This window comes from Triturus cristatus, chromosome 9, assembly GCF_964204655.1.
Source record: "Triturus cristatus chromosome 9, aTriCri1.1, whole genome shotgun sequence".
NCBI lineage: Eukaryota > Metazoa > Chordata > Amphibia > Caudata > Salamandridae > Triturus > Triturus cristatus.
Window position 1 is genome coordinate 1,104,510,572 of NC_140592.1, and position 20,123 is coordinate 1,104,530,694.

General features: G+C 41.4%; 1 protein-coding gene across 2 annotated transcripts in view; it reads left to right on the forward strand.

Moving 5' to 3' along the window:
• Window positions 1-9,055: 9,055 nt before the first annotated feature.
• The window catches only part of NEMF (nuclear export mediator factor), a 453,826-nt gene continuing 442,758 nt past the window's right edge, over window positions 9,056-20,123 (forward strand). Inside the window, exon 1 of one of the 2 annotated variants that reach the window (XM_085627010.1) lies at window positions 9,056-9,240. In XM_085627010.1, the coding sequence (XP_085483136.1) occupies window positions 9,182-9,240 (59 nt within the window). In that variant the 5' untranslated portion in view covers window positions 9,056-9,181. The remainder of the gene's footprint in view (window positions 9,241-20,123) is intronic. The other variant, XM_085627011.1, reaches the window with a different exon arrangement.

Consider the following 20,123-nt stretch of genomic DNA (forward strand, 5'->3'; position numbering starts at 1 on the left):
TCAGACCTGCCTTATGGGCCCTTCTCTCTCTCTTTCTGTGTATTTTCTTGCTTTCTTTTTCCTCTTCTTTCCTCTTTTCTCTTCGGATTTCCTTTTTGGTTTCACCTTGTTTCGTGTTGGTTTCTAATGTCTGCTGGTTGGTTGTAGTTCATTTGTCATATATGAAATGTCTTTTTCTCCTGATAATGGCTCTATGTCTGGATTGAATATACTTTCCCTTAATGTTAAAGGGTTAAATCACCCAGTTAAAAGGTCAAAGATTTTGGACTACTGTAAATCTCTTTCTTCGGATCTCGTCCTTTTTCAGGAAACAAAGATCTCTGCCAAGGAGGCGTTGTTTCTGAAGAATGGGTCTTTGATGTTGCTTGTTCAGATGCTTGTGGTAAAAGAAATGGGGTAATTACCTTAGTTTCTAAACATTCTGGGTTGTCTATCGTTTCCTCTGAACAGGATAGAGAGGGTCGGTGGTTGCTGTCTAAGATGTCCAATGGTAATGCTGATCTCTTTGTCATGAATATTTATGCCCCCAACAAGGATGACCCGTCTTTTTGGAAAGCGATCACTAAAAAGCTAAATGACACACCTCATTCTGGTAATCTTATTGTAGGTGGAGACTTTAATTTGCCAATGGATCCCATCTTAGATAGGAATTCTGCCTTTAATTTTTGTCCCCCTAAAGCACATAAACAAATGATTAATATGTGCTCTCTTATCCATCTTCAGGATGTCTGGCGTCTTCATAATCCCACTGGCAGTGACTTCTCCTTTTTTTCTTCCCCTCATTCCTCCTTTTCACGCATTGATTATCTTTTGGTTCACTCCTCTCTGGTTCAATCTTCTTCTTCTCCGCTTATTCACCCTATTTTAATTTCAGACCATGCCGCAGTGACTTTTACACTTATGTCTTTTGCCCCTAGGGCACGATCTCGTTCGTGGAGACTAAACACAGAAATTTTACATGATGATTCCCTGGTGCGAGAGCTTTCCAATGATATTGAGACGTTTTTTATTGAGAATGTTGGGTCAGTCAGTTCCCCTGTTGTTCTCTGGGACTCTTTTAAATGTACTTTCCGTGGTCAGGTCATTAAATGTATGTCAAGGAGAAACGCAGCCATTAAAAAGGAACTCACGAACTTAGCAGATGAGATTAAACGTCATGAATCCCTTTTTCAACATTCTAAGGATAAGTCCTGCCTCCAATCTATTAAGAATTTAAAATATACGTACAATACTATAGTCACTAAGAGAGCTCATATTGGCCTTCAGGCTCAGAAATCTAAGAAGTTGCTGTTAAAAAATCGTGCGGGCAAGATTCTTGCAGCCACATTAAAGTTTCAGGAATCTTCTTGTAAATCTTCGCAAATTTCTTCTATTACTAACCAGCTTGGTAAGAAAAAATTTCAAACTGAAGAAATTCTTGAGGTCTTCCGCGATTTTTATAATAATTTATATACCCCGTCTGCTCAAGCTTCTTTTGAACAATGTCAGGAGTTCTTGAAGTCGGTTCCTTTGAAAGCTGTTTCGGAGGAAGATAATAACTCATTGAATTGTCCGATTACTTCTGACGAAATCATTTCTGCGATTAAAGCTACTCGTTCTGGTAAGGCTCCTGGTCCTGATGGATATCCTATTTTGTTTTATAAAACCTTTATTTCCGTGCTTGTTCTGAAACTTCAATCCGTTTTTGATGCTTTTATTAAAGATGGTTTTGTGTCTGGTTCCGCGGCTGATGCTACTATTGTAGTTATCCCCAAAGAAGGGAAGGATCATGCAGATCACAAGAATTTTCGTCCTATTTCCCTTCTTAACATGGAAGCTAAGATCTTTGCTAAAATCTTAGCTAAACGCTTAGAGTCCTTTATTCCTCAATTGGTTCATCCCTCCCAAACAGGTTTCGTAAAGGGGCGTCTTGCACGTGATAATATTCGTACTTTTTGTCATATTCTTGGTTCCGCCAAGCGATCTAATCTTCCGGCGGCGGCGGCCTTGGCCCTTGATGCTGAAAAGGCCTTTGATAAGGTCTCTTGGCCTTTTTTAAGAGCTGTTTTATGTGCACATAACCTTGGTGATTCCTTTATTCATATGGTTATGTCTCTTTACTCCCGACCTAGGGCTAACATACGGGTGAATGGAGCTACGTCGTTCTTTTTTAACCTTTGTCAGGGCACTAGACAAGGGTGTCCTTTGTCTCCTCTCTTATTTTTGTTGTCCATTGATCCTCTTCTCAGAATGATTGGCTCACATCCAGATATTAAGGGGTTCTCTTTTGGGTCTCATCAGATAAAAACAGCTGCGTATGCAGATGATGTTCTCATTTTTTCTGATGATATTGCACTGGCCATCCCTGCTATTTCGGATACGATTTCTCTTTTTTCAAAAGTTTCAGGATACACTCTGAACAAAGATAAGACAGAGATGTTTCCCTTAAATGCTTACTGCTTCTCTTCTCATATGGGTTCGGCGGGATTTAAGTGGCAATCTAAACAGCTAAAATATCTGGGTATCTATTTTTGTTCCACCCTATATGCTACGGCTACTTATAATGAATCCCAAACTATTCTTAAGGTGAGACGTCTTTTAGAAACTTGGTCTCCGAAGCATATTTCCTGGTGGGGCCGACTGCAGACTCTTAAAATGATGATCACACCTATTATTAATTTTGTTTCCTTCTTTCATGAACTTGACTTACTTACTTCCAAATTTCTATGGAATGACCGAAGGGCTAGGATTGCTTATAAATTTTTACGGAAATCTTATGATATGGGAGGCTGTAATTTTCCTGATTGGGGGAAGTATCAAACTGCTTTTCTGGCGTCCCAGGGTGCCCTTTGGTTTTCTTCTCCATCTCTTCATGTTCCAGCATGGTTGACAATAGAACAGGAACTGGCCTCCCCACTGCCGACTGCCTCTTTTTTAACCACGAATACCCTTTCTATTCCATTCTCTCGTTCTATTATTTTAGACACTATTGCTGCGGTTCGCAAGGTTGATAAGAGAGTAGCAATTCCACTGCATAAAACTAGATGGTCGTCTATTTGGCGGAATTCTAAAATCAAAATTAATATTGATCCAGAGTTGATGTCTTACTGGGCTGGGAAAGGTGTCTCACTTGTTAAACATCTCTATGATTCCAACAATGACCCTTCCCCTTTCTCATGCCTAGCTCAACAATTTTCTTTATCTAATTTAGACTTTTATACCTTTCTTAAGATAAAGGTAGCACTTGCTAAAATGCACCTTCATCCTTCTTCCCCTATGATTACGCTTTTTCAGTTATGGATCAGGACTGGTCATGTTGCGTCTCGGATTTACAAATTCCTATCGTCCTCTACACTTCCTTCCCAAACTGTCGCACAGCAAAAATGGCTACATCATTTTGATCATAGTGTTACCGATCATATCTCTTCTGATACCTGGCAAGATATTGGTAAATTTTCTCTTCGTAACAAAATCGCCCCCTCTTTAATGCAGTCTAAGTTTTTCTCTATTAATCTTCTTCACTGGACTCCCACTCGTTTGTACTCGCTAAATCTCAAAGAAGACAATCTGTGCTGGAGTTGTGGGCTTTTACCAGGCGATTTTCAACATATGTTCCTTGATTGCTCCCTTCTCCAATCCTTTTGGGATTTAATTCACAAACACCTCATGCTCATCTTTAATATTAAATTCCAACTTTCTTTTCCATTAATCCTTTTAGGTCCATTGGCGGCCCCAGTCCCTCTGCCTTTAGATCCCATGGAGTTACAGTTGCTGGATCTCTTATTGACTATTGCAGTCAAAGTAATTCTCATGGAGTGGAAATCCTTTTCATCCGTCTCTTACCATACTTGGTGGGCTTGGGTTTCCTTTCTACGAAGTGCTCATACGTCAGTTGACCATGCTCATCTCTCTCCTTCTATATCTACTGGTGTTTGGAAAGCCTTAGATTCGTACATGGAGTTGGCCTCCGAGGGGTTGGTGGAGCAATATCCCTTTGATTTGTCTGGTTAGTGTTGTCTTGTGTGTTGGGTGATTCCTTTGGAAATCCTCTCCTCTTCCTTTTCTCCTCTCTGTCTCTCTTTTTCTTTCTTTATCTCTTTCCTACTCTTTCCATCTTTTCTTTCTTCCTCTCTTTTCTTTCCTCTTATCCCTATTTTGCCATCTGATGGTGATACTTTTGATAGTTATCTTTGCCGGATATCAATTTGGTTCGTCCCTCCTTAATTAATTTATTTATCTGATATCTGCGGATTAATGAATGACAATGATTTGATTTCCTAATATTTAATTTTATTCTAACATATTTATTGCCTTTGTCTGATATTAATTGTATCACTGTTGCTTGTATCTCATGTTCCGTATTTGTTTCTTTAAAATAATAAAATTCTTTTGAAATGAAAAAAGAATGTCATTACCCACAGAAAGGTCTTTCAAGTGACACACGATAGAATGAAGTAACTGGGCTGCGGAGGAAAAGCATGGTTACTAATAAAACATCGGGCAGTCTACTGATTGTATAAATTAAACATCAAAGAGAACAAACAATAGAATTACCTAGGGGAAATATTGCCAAACATGATGTTTCGTTTCTTACAGTCCGAAGATTTTAACATGATTATTCCATGAACCCCAAATGGCTTACCCAAACTCCACCAAAATGTCCCACATGAATAAAATGTTGGAGAATGGCTAGGCTGATCACTGTGGACCACCTCATTAACTGTGCCCTGCTGACCAGAAGTCCCCCTTGCATTACACCAATTTTTTGCCCATTTCGTCCTTGATAATATTGGTAAGTGTGTGACTTTTCCCCACTGTCTCATATCAACCTCCGACACTTAATTCTATATGTGGTGGATGTGTACTTGTGGAGCGGCTCATGGGGCACTGGATCAGAAGCTTTTGAGACTGGTGCCATTTATTCTGGATACAAACCGAAACTCGCACATCAAATGCAATGCTTATGATTGTACTTTCTTTATATCAACAGGTAAGGACACCTAAAGGAACATATTAAATAATACATACTCAAATCAATAAACACTAGTTATCTCTCATATTGTGTTTCAAAGTGTTACGGTAATATCGCATTGTTACTTCCCTAAAATTATTTACAAGATTTGCAATAGCATGTGTCACATCAAGGCTTAAGTCATGAGCATTGCATTTGGCGTGCAAGTTATGATTTGCGTGTGAGTTGTGCGAGTTATGGACAGCGATTCTAGCACTTTAACTTTGTTTTTTAAGTTAAATTCCAGGTGGTTTTTAAATATACAAGTTAAATCTAACCATTATTTAAATTTATCCTTAGTTTTTTCAGGTTGTTTTTATTTCTTTGATCATATCCCGCATGCTATAGTTCCCTGCAGCCAAAGCCCACTGCACATGGCTGAAGGCATGCAAATGTCCATATCTATTTCCAACAAGTGCACCCTATCTGATGCAATTTTCCCATTTAGTTGTTGGGTGATGTGTCTAGATGCATTACACAGGCTGATGGGAGATTGCCCATCATGCATTAACATGCAGCCTCCTCCCATCCAGTTCACTGTGGACTAGCCGGCTATGCACACATACACCATTGTTTGTGGATGACACTGGAGGAAGCCATGCTAGGAGACGCAGCTAGCAGGATTTCTGAGCCAGGATTGTTTCTGACAGACTTCTGCATGGAGGTCACTCAATCAACTACATGTTTTAACAAGAACCATCCTGCTACATTGCAGGGCTTGAATGCTTCATCCTCCACACGTTATAAAGGTAAGTTATACTTAGGCATAGTGATACACTTAATAGCCGATAGCATGACAGTGGGAAATAAATACTCTTCTGGACTGATTAAAAATGTAAAATAAAGCTATCTGTAACCAGCATTAAATGCATTGAAACTGGAGTGCATAAAGGCAATGCAAACTGGCTGCTACGGTAATAGCACCCTGTGCAAGGAACAAAGGGCCAGCCCAACACCCCACAAGATGTAGATTATAAGGACCAGGAGCTTCAAATTGGTTGTGAATGTTTGAATTAATTCATTCACCCATAATCGCCCATCTAAAAGTTAGCTATTCCAATTTCCTAAAAGGAGCCATTACAGAAATTATGTATCACCATTTCCATACATGAAATATGAAAATACTGTTGCAGGTATACATAACAGCCCTTGTCACCCATCATCTCCCATGTAGAAAATAGTTATGCCCATTATGCCAAGAGGAATATGTAAAAAACTGTGTCCTGGATATGTAATAATCATTCACCACCCATATGCCCCATGTAAAAATTTGCTATTTCTATTTTCCCAACTGGAAACATCAGAACATAGTGACAAACGTATTAAACAGTGCTTTCAAACCCACAACCCCCATGTGTACAAGACCTATGATTTCCCCCGGGTAGAAAATCACTTTTTCCATTATGCCATGAGGAATAAGTAAAACACTCTGCCATTGCAAAGCAACAGTCATTTATCACTCATAGTCACCCATCTCAAAATTAGGGTATCCAATTTTCCCAAAAAGAACCATTAGAATACAATAGAAAAGTTATTCAACAGCACTGGAGCACCCATAATCATTTAAATAGAAATTATCTATTAGTGTTTCCTTACAGGATTCATGAAAATACAGTGCCAGGCACGTGCAATAACAGTTATTGTAAGAGTTGTTTTCCTTTAACTTTAAATGTATTAGAAACTGAACCTGTGCTAACATGAAGTGAGCTTGTTTTCCTCCATCTTGAATGAATATGGCAGCATAAGACATGATCGTTGTTTCTTGCTTCTAAATAAAGAATTGTAAGCTTTGCACTAAAAGACGGTGAGCATTCCCAGAGGCTTCACGCCACGCTGTACCCAACCATAGACATCTCAACTGTCTCACACTACCGTTAATACAATGTGTTGAATATTGCTCGAGTAAGCTGTAAGAGCAACTGAATTCAATGCAATAGTATTATGAGAGAATCTTCTAATGTACTATGTAGTAAAATGTTACTTGATTGTTCCTCATTGGTGCATATATCATGAGAACCATGTACCTGCTTAGTAATGTGTGAAATTGTTTGTATGAAGTCCTATAAAAGGCTGTACCTTCCTCTGTAACCAGGAACTCCATGTCCCACTTTTATAAGCCACATCTACGCTGGATTTTTCACAGAACTATGCTGTGTTCTTTGTATTTATGACCTGTATTCTTTATTGATAACCATGGTGAAGATATATTTCATGTACTTTGCTTAAAATAATCTTTATACAAAATCCTTAAAAAGTTTGACCCATTCCTGTAATTTTTACTGAGAATGTCAATGTTCCTATCATTGATTTGAGACCACCAAAGTAGAGAGAGAAATCCGCACGGCGAGCACCAAAGTCCACCTAGGGACTACACTGCTCCTGACCCAAGCGGTTGGCATGCTCTTGGTAAGATTGAGAACTTGGTTTGCGTGCTGACACCACTTAGCATTCATCATCCCCATGTGGAAAATTGTTATCCTCATTATCCCAGAAGAAATTAGTAAAACACTGTGCTCTGGATATGAAACCGCCTTTTAGTATCCACAATACCCATGTAAAAATTAACTATCCCCATTTTCCCAACATGGAACATTAGAACACAGACACAAATATCTTAACTAGTCCTTTAAAACCTATAATCTCCCATGTGTAAGGTAGCAACTATTGTTTCCTTACAGAAATAATGAGAATACACTGCAGGGTATATGCCAAAGCCATTTAACAGCCAACATCCCCATATAGAAAATTATGCTGAGAGGAATTCATATAACAATGTGCCTGGGATATGAAACAGCCATTTACCACCTAGGATCCTCCATGTAAAAAAATTGCCATTCCCTTTTTACCAGCAGGATACATTAGAACATAGTGGCAAATGAGTTTAACAGCCCTCTAAAACTCATAGGGCTGTTTTCGTACTAATTTTCATTATTTATTTCAAACAGTTTCTTTAGGAAAATCTTGAAAGATCTACACATATTACCCCAAGCTGAATCCAGAATTGTGCCTCCTTTTCACAAATGTATACATTTCTGGAATAACCCATTGCTTTTGCACCTGTTTCCACCACAAACTGCAATAGATTGAAACCACAAAAATTTGAGAAAAAAATGGTCCCCCTCTTATAGAAATGCAAAAACCTGTAAATAAAAAAATATGTGTGACACAACAGTGCTTGTTCCAGAAAGTTGGGAAGGTTGCGGGTAAAGCTAACAGCAAACTTTCTGCAGATGGCATTTTTAAGTACACAAAACATATGCTTTCTCGGCAAGTTGCCGCCGCCCCTATGTTTGCACCCAAAAAAATAATTAGCTTTTACTTTATCGCTATTCTCTCCACAAACCCCGAATACCTTTAGATTCTTAGCAGCCAAGGGGTTACATTGCACGTACACAATAACATAATTGTTGAACGGCTACAAACGACAAAACACACGCTTTTAATAAAACGTAGGTTAACTTTCCCCTCGGCCAGTCTAAGCAAAACATTATTTTTAACATACAAAGAATACGCCTTAAACACAACAAACGGTATACATTAAGTTAAACGCAGAGCCGCGTTGCGCTGTAAGCCAACAAGAAAATCAGAGACCTATTGAAGCAGACTGAAAACGAAACGACTGATTTTGAGAAACAAATAAAGGGTCCTGGAACTAAAAGAAGGACTACAAGGCTCGTCATGCACGGGATTAAACTAGAAGATCTAAAAGAAAGACTAAGAAGAGAAAGTCGAGGTACGCCACCAGTGATAAGTAATTGTGGCAGCCATGTTGAGATGTATAGTTTTCGACTAATAAAATAACATATCATTTTCTTGTGGTTATTAAAACATAAAGATAAAATAATTGCATACCAATAATTTATTGGCGATAACGATGATTTATTATTGTAATAAAGCAAAGAAAAATCACGAATACTATACATGTCCAAATATGATCTTTTCTTCCAGGAGCATTTATTTGAATGCAGGAGATAACTCGAATAAAATGTGAAAAAATTGCGATTCGTTTTCTGAAATTAAAGCAGTGCACCTTGAGAAATCTTGCACTAAAAGTTATCCCCTTCCGCTCTAGTCCTATTACTTTGGACCCAGTGTGACTGCAACGCTTGGCCCACGGTGGACTAGCTGTGATGTTCCAAGCTGTGAGTGTTTGAGAAGAGAATCTCTGGGTCTGCCAGATGCTGAGAGACCATGAAGGGCAGGTTCAGTACTATCGACGTCAGAGCTGTCATCGCGGAGCTCAATGACAGGTATCAAGAAAACTAAATGCAGATGTCTTGAAATGGGTCTATAGCACTTATTCGAGAGGGCTGGGATGTTCATTACGAACCGCAACAACCAGTAGAAGTCAGTATCTGACCTCCTCTTCCCACATAAACAGAGAAGGAAATTGATCGTATCCACCAGACTGAATATAAGCATCAGGTTTGTAATGCGGCCCCTGCCTCCGAATCAGTGGAGGACCTTTCAGGTTGGAATTAAGGAAAGAAATCTTCCTGACACTAAAACCTAACTAAGACTTGTGAATCTGCTGTGGTCCCTAAAATGAGAAACAGTAGCGTGACCGACACAAATAAACTTTAGTAATATATCCCAGACACTAAGGAGGTCCTTATTACCAACAACATTGTGCGGCATTTTTGTTCAACCATTTAGAGCATTTTGAGAGTGGTAGCTCTGATTCACTTCAGTTGATGCAATTCATTTAAAACGCTTGAAAACAATGATTTTTTAAAGAAAAACCCAGGAATGGAGCACTGTACTATTGGTTCAATGGAGTCAGAGAAGAAATGACATAAGCTCCAGAATCTGATTGCTTACCATTACCTGGCTTTATTGTCACTCTCATTTGCCTGCTTCTTATTCAATGGCTTTTCTTACTCTTCTTGTGTCTGTCCCTCCCACGGAGCATACCCCCTTTACAATCATTTTGATTGGTAGACTCCTTCCACTGCTCATATTTAGGGAGCTACTTTTTTTCTTTTTCATTTAGCACTCCACAAGAGTGCATGTGTTTTCTAGTTCTCTCCCTCTCTGTCTGATATCCCCACCTTGCTGTGTTCCTCCCTACCCCTCCCAGCTTGTCTGCATAAGCATGTTACAGATATTTTTGTGCTGGGGATGACTGAAAAGCAGACTGTAAGGACTGTTTTTGTTTTATTTCCTGCATTCCACATATTTCATGATAGCACAGGTTTTGACACTCAAAGCCCTTTATGGCATCAGTGGAGGAGACATCTACTACAGTCACTCAGCTGGTGCCTGAGCAGAATGTACACTTAGCATGACAATCACATGCCTTCTCCCTGGGCTACTTCAGAAGACCAAGTGACTGAATCTTTTGATAATAATATTGGGCATTAGCAAGGGTTTCCCTTTACATTCTAACACTTTTTTATTATTTTTAATCTCCGCTCAGAGTTTCCTGCATGAAACATATTTGAAAAACAAACCATGCACTCATAAAGATTGAAATTCAATGAGATATGTTTGCTTTTTCTCCATTGTTTTGAAGGCTAGTTTTCTTTTGCTTTTATTAAACAATAATCTATTGACATATATTACCAAACCCAGCAGCTTGGGACTCACATTATAAAGACAAGACCTATTGACTTTGCCAACTTGGGTTCTTTTTGCAGTCTGGTATTTGCAGACTGGAAATAAACTCTATAACTAAAATGCAGAGTGGGAGCCTTATCTTTGAAAAAAGAAATAACCTCCCCAAAAACCAAAAGGTTCTACCATTTTCAGGGGCTTATATTTAATTCCAAAAATAATTGTAACACGTACTCAGTACTCTTTAAGACATTCTAGTACAAAAGCATGGGGCCTAACAGAATGTTATTTTATGGGGGTGGATTTTATTAACAGTTTTCAGCTGAATGTTGTGTCCAGGGGTCTTAAGTTTTTTACTAGAGAAGACTTATTCATGGAGAGAAAAATGCCAGCCATAAAGGTACCATTCAAAAACAGCCTCAACCTTGGCAGCCAAGTGAGCTCTTTGGTTTAAGGAAATTAGTATCCTCTGTACGTCTGGGTCAGCATGTTTCTGCCATCCTACAAATGGCTCAACGGGCTAGGTGGCTTTTGTCAGAACCCCTCAAGGATACCATTGGTATCCTATTTGTGTGCATCTAATGGTGAAAATTCCATTTACCATACTTCATTTACCATACTCTCTCATAGCAACAGAGAAATGTGAACATAGAGACGAAACAGGTCTTATGTATGGCATCTATGTGTATGGTAAATGGAAATTTCAGAATTGAATGCTTTGGTGTGATGGGTGGAACATGTTGACCCATGGATACAGAGGATACTAATTTCCTTGGTGCATCCCCACTTGGTTTTAACTTCATCACAATGCCCTTTGAAAATAAAATGAATCATCAGGACACCATAGACTATTTTAAATCTAGGATCTCACCCAAACACCAAAGAGCTCTCTTGGCTACTAAGGTTGAGCCCGTCCAGATACACTAGGTATCTGAATGACGACTCTATGACGAAGCATGCAGCTTGGAATCCCAGTGGATGAGAGTCCTTTTAACACCATAAGGTGATCCCCTTGGGGAGGTACAGAGAAATAAGCTAAGCTAAGGGTTCCCTCCTGTTGTTATTGAGCGGTTAGTTGCTTGGGAAGGTGAGTAAACCCTGTATCACATCTCACTCACTCCTTCTTGGAATATAGCCATAAAGGTACAACACAGCCAGTCCATTATGAAATGTCTGCCTCGTGTCCTAGGTTCTTAGTAGACTAGCTGGTTGCAAGGAGAGATAGTTCCGTGGGTTGAGCCTGGGTAGATGAGCATTTGCCAAAATGGCCCCAAGAACAAGATCATCTGTGTCGATAAAGAATAGGGTATTTCTGTTTCATGTGTAACTGACTCAATAGGGCCTCACTGTTAATTGTCTAGGTCTTTGGAAGGCTGCTAATTAATACATAGAAAGTACCCCCTACCGACTCGTAGCACTTCATGAACAACAAAGTATTCACTTTCCATCCTGGAATACAACAAGGAGGCATTTTAATATGCGGTAACATAAATCCTAAACTTTTAAACTCTTACAAGCATGAGAAAATCTGAAAATTGGTCGTCTTTTGATTCTCACTGCTGTCAGCCAACACTCATAGACTAATAACATTTGACTTAATAAAAAACAAGATTCGCTAGTGGTGCTTTAAAAAATCTTCATATATCAATCTTATTGTACAGTAGCACTAATATTTTCACGCACTCAGAGCCATTGCTCTTGTCTCTGGCAGTTTGTTGTCTTGCTGCCATTTGGGGAGTATGATATGTCCCCACAGCAGGCTTTAGCAGCCTCCACGTGTGTCTCAGCCCAGGCTGATGTAGTTTCCATGACACGCCCCATCCCCCTCCTCTTCCCCTTACACTACTGTGGGTTCCGTGACCATTTACATCCCATAGGAAATAGTTAATAAGGCTTTGTAGTACATTTGGTAAATACCTATATCAGTGGTTTATGTTTTCAAAACCTTTTAAAATGATGCTTCTTTCACAAATCATGTTCATGTTATTTACCTTTAACATGTCTCTGCAAACCCTAATTCACCCCTATCGTTGCTGCTCCGGTGCTTATGTTGGTATCCCCTGGCCTCATCCCAGCTGTTTCATCTTTCTTTTCCACACCACCACCGTCCAGCTTTAATTCCAAACAACATTCCTCACTCCTCCCTCTTGATTCTGGTTACAGCTGGCACAGTAATAACAACGGTAACAACACTAAAGGGATAAAATGCATTTTCAGCCAATCTTTGAATAAAATATGTGCAAACACACCAACCCGTTAATTGTTTCTACCTTTTAATTAAAGCATATATTTAACACAAAAGCATTAGGGAGAACATAATACAGTGTATCTTTTTTGTAAGAAAACCAGGCCAGGTGATCAAACTCTCTCAACACAAACATCTTCCTCCAGCACAGTCAGCCATTTCATGTTCTGCTTGAAGGCATTTCTTCTGAGTATACCTATTTTAAGCTCCATTTGCATAATTGCACCGTTACTATCAACATACTTCCACTGCACACCATACCAAATAATTCCACTAAACATCACCTAATTCCACAACTTACAATTCCAATACATCTCACATATTTATACTACATGCCACATACATACACTCCATAACACATGGGTAAAAACATTGTCATTTACAACGCCAATAGCTGTAACTCAAGCAAATGCGAGACCTATTGCATTTCTGATGCTTGTTATCAATAGCAGCGGTTCCCAAACATTTTAGTACCATGAGTCCATGACCCACTTTTTAGAAGTGGACACTTTCGCAATTAACCTACCTTTTAATGGACATGAGGAGGGGCGATTTTTTAATGTAACTAAATCATTGTGTGGAAGCGCGTTGTCATTTACAGGCAGCACATTTTCCATTGAAATGTCCATTAACTTTGCACAAACAGACATAGAGTTGTATTGATAAAACTGTATAGCACACATTTTGATTATGTGTGAAAATCTAGTTTCTGTGATGATTTATTTTGTGTATCACCAAATAAAGTATCTTGATGTGTTTTGATCATATTAAAATCTCTGTTTTCAGTATTCTTCAGAATTACAAAATAAATGTGCTTAATTTTTGCTTTCCTGAATGCATACAGTTCATTTACAGGTATTTACATTTTGTTGTGTGACGCAAAAAACATCCTTTTCTTTCACATTCCCTGTACTTCAGCAAGATTGTCACATAATTCGCTTTTAAAAACTCCTCTCACTTTGCAGTCAGAGGAACAAACGTGAACACCAATTTGCAGCATTTTATCACAAGATCTAGCCTGACATTTGACTTCTGTCTTTGAAGCACTGGCACATATGAAAAGTTAAACGCAGAATTTAAAGGCATCTTTTTTTATTGATCAGACTTTCCAGACCCACCAAACACCTGATTTCAACCCACAGGAAACTCTGATATATATTATTTTCTTCCCCGAACCAAGCGGGTGCAAATTGTCTGGTAGTATGCTTCCGTGTCCAACACTCACAACCCCTCTTCCTCATATGTATATGCCAATATCTCAGTTTTAACTGTCCTTTTTTTCCTCTCGGAGGGTTGGTCTTGAAGCATTTTCGTTTCTTGTTTAGGGAAATTTCTTTATTGATTATTCGTTAATCAACAATACCAAGAAAAGTCAAAGTGCACCACCAGATTTGCGATAGTTTGTTGTAAGCAGAGGAATTTCATCTCATCTTGCCCCACCCCACCCACCCTGCTTTTTTAGGTGCACAGCAAATAGAAAAATCCAACATATCACATATCTGTGGTACAAACCCTCCACACTGTATGGTAATATTTTAGAAGATCAAAATGGACCGTATTTTGCAATTTAATAAGCACATCACATAGCGACACTTCCACGCTGGTGCCATTCAATACACAAATAGTATATTCATGGATATACAGGTAATGAGGCAAGAGGAAGAATAATCTTCTCAGGGTATCAATTCAGTTCTCAAGTTGCCAACTCCACCTCATCTCTGGCGTCCTGAGAATTGGTTAACAGATAGTTATGCAACGGATCCCATATATCTCTGGGTCGAGATCAAAGAGGTAACGTTGAGGAATAGATAGAAAAATTTGGGTAGAATGATAATTTTCATTAGTGCAATATGACCCGCTAGTGGCAGGGAAATCCAGTGAGTAATACTATCAATGATTGTAGAAAGTGCTATGCCCTAGTTCCCTCTGATAATTTCCTCTCTGACCCTCGATATTACCACCCCAGATATTTAGGTTCAGTGACCCCACTGCAAGGGGAAGTCTGGGGTGAAAGGCTGCGTGACTGATGTGAGAGGGAAGAGGTGGGACTTTTCCCAGTTACACCGGATCCCTCCATAAAGTGGACAAATCACGGGGGACACCATTAAGGCTGACTTGCGGATCTCTCAAGTAAAAGGTAAGGTCATCCACGTATAGTGAGACTGAAATATGCCTAGATGGGTAACAGAGTGCATAATCCCGATGGCATTGGTGTAGTTTGGCTGCCAGTGGCTCTATTGTTAGAGCATAAAGTAGTGGCGAGAATCAACACCCCTTCCATGTGCCACTGGAAGTACGCAGGGGAGAGGAGACCAAGCCATTGAGCCGAACTCTTGCTACCGGCTGTGAGTAGCAAAGGCTTTGATAGAGTCCGGGTTGGCTGCCACCACTGCCAGGTCTGGATGGATGTTCTGCATCAGAGCAAATAATGTCTGTAGATTATGGGACAAGGACCCCCGGCTATAAAAGCCTGACTGATCAGGCCTTACTAAGAACAGCATGAGAAGGGCAAGTCGGTTAGCATGTGTTTTAGCTAAAATGTCAACATCACAAATAATTAGAGACAAAGGCCTACAAGATTTGCACTTTGCAGGTGATTTATCCAGATTAAACTGACCAATAATCATAACCTTGCGCATAGATGGGAGGAGTTGACCATCCATCTTTGCCTTCTGAGATACAGATTTTAGTATTGGTATTAAGAGGCCAACATTTGCCATGTGAAAATCTGCTGGTAGGCCATTAGGTCCTTGGGCTTTGCTGGCTTGCATTTGCATGATTGCCTTTATAATCTCATAGTCTGTGATATCTTCCGCAAGGAAGTTACGCTGAGCGTCACTCAGCCAACATAGAGCCATATCGCCCAGGTAGGAGTCTGCGTCCATGGGCACCAGTCTGCGAGATGTATAGAGGGAACCATAAAATAGGGAGGATGTAGGATCTCCATCATGTCCCTATATAGTCGCTCATCTTCACCCTCTAGAATGTCATTGGCAGAGGGTGGTTTCAGGGTCATGGTAGCTAGGGTTTGCCCTGTCTGATCGCTTTTTCCATATTCTCGAGCCTTGGCATATATACCTTGGTAGAGGCATTCCCTCTTAGCAGTTTCCTGAAACTCAGAGAGGGTTATTCTAATTTGCTGGGATAAATTAGGATTGTCTGCATCACCCAGTCGAGCCTCAAATCATTTAAGTTCTCCCTCCAGTTGGCTCAGGTGGTTCCGCAGTGAGGCTAACACTCTGACCCAGGCCTGAACGTATTCTCAGGATCGAATCGATGCTCTAAGGGGTCCACCTCTCAACCTCCCCAAGTCTGGACATCAATATTACGCAGACTAAAGGGTGGTTAAACGGGGGAAGGAAAGGTAGGGGACAGCAGGGAGGGTAGACCTGTAGGAGACACAAAGAGGAACACAGGTTATTACCAGAACCACCCCTCCCACTCTCTCTCTGTCTCTCTCTCCCTCCTCCTCCAGTACCTCTATCCTACTAACCTGTTAAGAAAAATAATGAAGACCAGCCAACAGGGGTGCAGAGTTGACCTTTTTGAGCCCACGAGAGGATAAGTATTTGCGGGAAACCTTGGCTCTGTTAGGCACCCCTGTGGAAACGAAAGAATAGCACAAGCACAGGTGGTTTGACTGTGAGAGTCAAAATAGCAGGTACGTAGTACCCCAAAGCACCCACTGCTCAAGGTAATAGTTTGCCAAATACAATAGTCACAATAGCAGGTACGTAGTTCATCAATGCACACACTGATACAGGTAATAGTTTGCCAAGTACGATAGTGACAATAGCAGGTACGCAGTTTGTCAATGCACACACTGATCAATGTGATATGTTGCCAATAGCAACTGATCCAAATAAATCAATATCCAGTAGCGTTACGTCACTCATACCTCGGGTAATGACAGAAAAGTGAAAGGCGTACTGAGGGCATCCCCTCTTTCATATAGGTTCTACTGGTGTTTTTCCCTCGCATGAACTCTGCGCTTTAGTCAGGGAAGAGTTCGCCAACATAGGGAAAAGCACCCCGCAATCTCACAGCATAGCAGATGAATGCGTGAGAGTACTGCTCTAAGGAGCGGGGACCAAGCATACACTGCGCACTCCTCTTTCCTCGCGCAACTGTAGGGCTGAACAAAGGAACTCACCAACTTCCAGGGACAAAGTACTTAAAGAACGACTGGTGCCAGCGACACCCTTACCAGACCTCCGGGACCAGAATGAAGTCAGCGGAAGTCTGTATTCATCGGAATAATCGGCAGCGTCTCTTCCTGCTGCCTCTCCTTATTGCCGCTTCCGCATCACGTGTGACGCGGCGGTTGGTGTCCGACATCCCGCGGCGAGTCAAGTCAAGTCAAGTCATAGAATTTGTATAGCGCACTACGTACCCAGAGGGTTTCAAGGCGCTTAGGAAGGGGAGGAGGGTTATTTGTCAAATATCCACGTTTTAAGCTGCTTTCTGAACGCTAGGTGGTTCTGGGTGAGGCGAAGGTAGGCGGGGAGTGAGTTCCATGTTTTAGCAGCCAGGTATGCAAAGGATCTGCCTCCCATGGTGGTCTTGTTGATGCGAGGTATAGTGGCGAGGGCTTGGCTGGAAGATCGTAGTTGGCGGGAGGGGGTGTAGAAGGACAGTCGAGAGTTGAGGCAATCTGGTCCGATGTCGTAGAGTGATTTGTGTGCGTGGGTAAGCAGTCGGAAGGTGATCCTCTTATTGACGGGTAGCCAGTGGAGGTCTTTAAGGTGATCAGAGATGTGTTCGTTGCGAGGGATGTCTAATATGAGCCTGGCTGATGCGTTTTGGATTCGTTGGAGTTTCTTCTGGAGCTTTGCGGTAGTACCCGCGTAGAGGGTGTTTCCGTAGTCCAGTCGGCTCGTGACAAGAGCGTGGGTAACTGTTTTCCTTGTTTCGAGGGGGATCCAGCGAAATGTTTTTCTGAGCATGCGAAGAATGTTGAAGCAGGAAGAGGATACGGCGCTGACTTGTCTGTTCATTGAGAGTGAAGAATCCAGGATGACGCCTAGGTTCCGTGCGTGGTCTGTCGGGATGGGTGCTTTTCCGAGGGCTTCAGGCCACCAGGAATCGTCCCATGCAGAGGGGGATGTACCTAAGATGAGGCTGCCGGGAACCTTAGTCTCTCCGTTCAGCGCCTGCCAGCGCGAACGGAGCTGCGGTGACCCGTAACACACTCCCCCACTCTTAACGATGCAGATTCCATGAATTGTGAATTTGAATGCTTCCCATACAGTGCCCATCATAGGCACCGAATCAGTGTTTCTTAAGAAAAATTGAACAATCTCCTGTCATAACTCTTTTTAAAAAGGAGTATCCAGAAGCACGGTGGGGGAGAGTCGCCATGTCGCAGTCGCTGGAGAGCGGGTAGGTAGGTGCAACAACATTAGAACAGGGGAGTGACCTGAATACGTTTGCACAAAGTGAGGGACTTCATGATTCCTTGACTTTCCACTCCTGGAGATGAGCAAGTGATCTAAGCGTGACTAGCTGTTCTGCAACCCTGAATAAAATATGCCCTCCGTGTTAGAGCAATGAAATGTACTTTAAACATACAAAAAATCGTGACATTCCAAGATATCTTATGACAAGCAGCAGCATTGTGGGAGATGGATGGGACATGAGATCTTTCGATGGCTATGTTCAGGGCAACATTAAAATCACCCCCCCCCCCCCCACCGTTAAAGAAAGAAAAGAAAATTATACAAACTCCGTATCAACTGTCCCATCTCAGGATAACCTGTAGAGGCAGTCCAGAGGGCCTGACGAGGTCATCCTCGTATAAAACAGGGTGACCAGAGAGGTCAAGTAGCATTTAATCTAGCTTGGTATGCATTGACATGAAGAGAGCAGAAGCAGTAAGTAGGTCACACCTAGATATCAATGTAATTGGCTAATCAAAAGAGGACATCAACCATGATCATCCACCAGATGAAATGATAGCATTGTAGAGATGCTTTTTTAGCCCACATCTAATGTTGGCGAGCAGGGCCTGGACAGAGCAGCCTGGGGTTTCGTCATAGAGTTGTGGATAGAGTTGTGACACAGGAACTCAGCCACTGGCCGAGGGCTTGTGAAGAAGTGATCCTTGCCCTGGAAGGAGACACAAAGACGGCTTGGATAGAGTATCGCATAGGGGATGGCAGCTTGTCTCCATTTCTGTTTAATCGGCATGAATTGCCTCCTCGCTTCCTGAACTGTGTTGGTGAAATCAGGGTTTAGGGTCACCACATTGCCATCAAATTGCAGAGATCATTTTTCTCTTGCCAGGCACGGGGCAGTGTCTTGATCTCTATAATTAAGAAGTCGGACAATGAACGGTCTTGACGGTGCCCAGGGGAGAGCATGCCAGCAGTGCACTATTAGCTCACTTTAGAGAAGGAGTATGTGCCAAACAGGGTGGTGAGGAGCCACTTAATGTAGTCTTCCATTTTGCCTGTGTTCGTAGTGTCTGACACTCCCAAAATGTGCAGAATATTGCTCTGAGAACTTGCTCCCAGGTCTTCATTCTTTGCCGCGATAAGCTTCAAGACTTTTCCATATTGAGTAGTTGATCGCCACGGCACGAAACCAAATCCTCGACCGTGGAGCGACGTTGTTCCTTTTCTTTGAGGTGCCCATCTTGTTTCTCCATCTTGTGCGTTATGGAATCAATCCTTCTACACCTAGTGTCCATTTTGGTTTCGATGGATGTTAAACTCTGCTGCATGGCCACCAGTAGCATTTTCATATCTACTGCATCTACCGGCTTCTCCAGTGGGGGAATCGTCATTGACAGGCTGACCGGCTTTGCCACCAGATGTCAGCGTGGATCAGCGATTGTCAAATTGTAACTTGGTTTGACATCCGTCTGGTTTTCCCATGCTGATGGTGAGGTGTGGGTATCTGGGGTCCCAGTCACTGGGTCCGGGGGCGATCACAAGTGACTGCATAGTCTGCAAATAAACTGTGTGTATTAAGATATTTAATTGTGGGTGCGGAGTAGCACCATAGTCCCCACCACGCCTGGTTGGTGTGTTAGATCTCAATCCCAAGGAGCCAAAGGCAAGTGTGAGTGAAAATTACCCAGCAGTGAGAAAAGTGCGCAGAAACACTAAGCCAGCACAAACAGAGTAAAAAACCAGGAGGTCAGAAAGCAAAAACTCCGGGGAAACATGCCAAGTCTAACACCTGTCCAAGTTTATAATTTATTGTTTATTTCCATCATCTTTTGGTAAAAGTCAGGATTAGAAGTTAAGTTAGTGGTGGTGTCTACCCATCTCAGTAAAATTGCCCACATTGTTAGGGGTTCTGTCAATGTGTTTTTCATAGCACTCC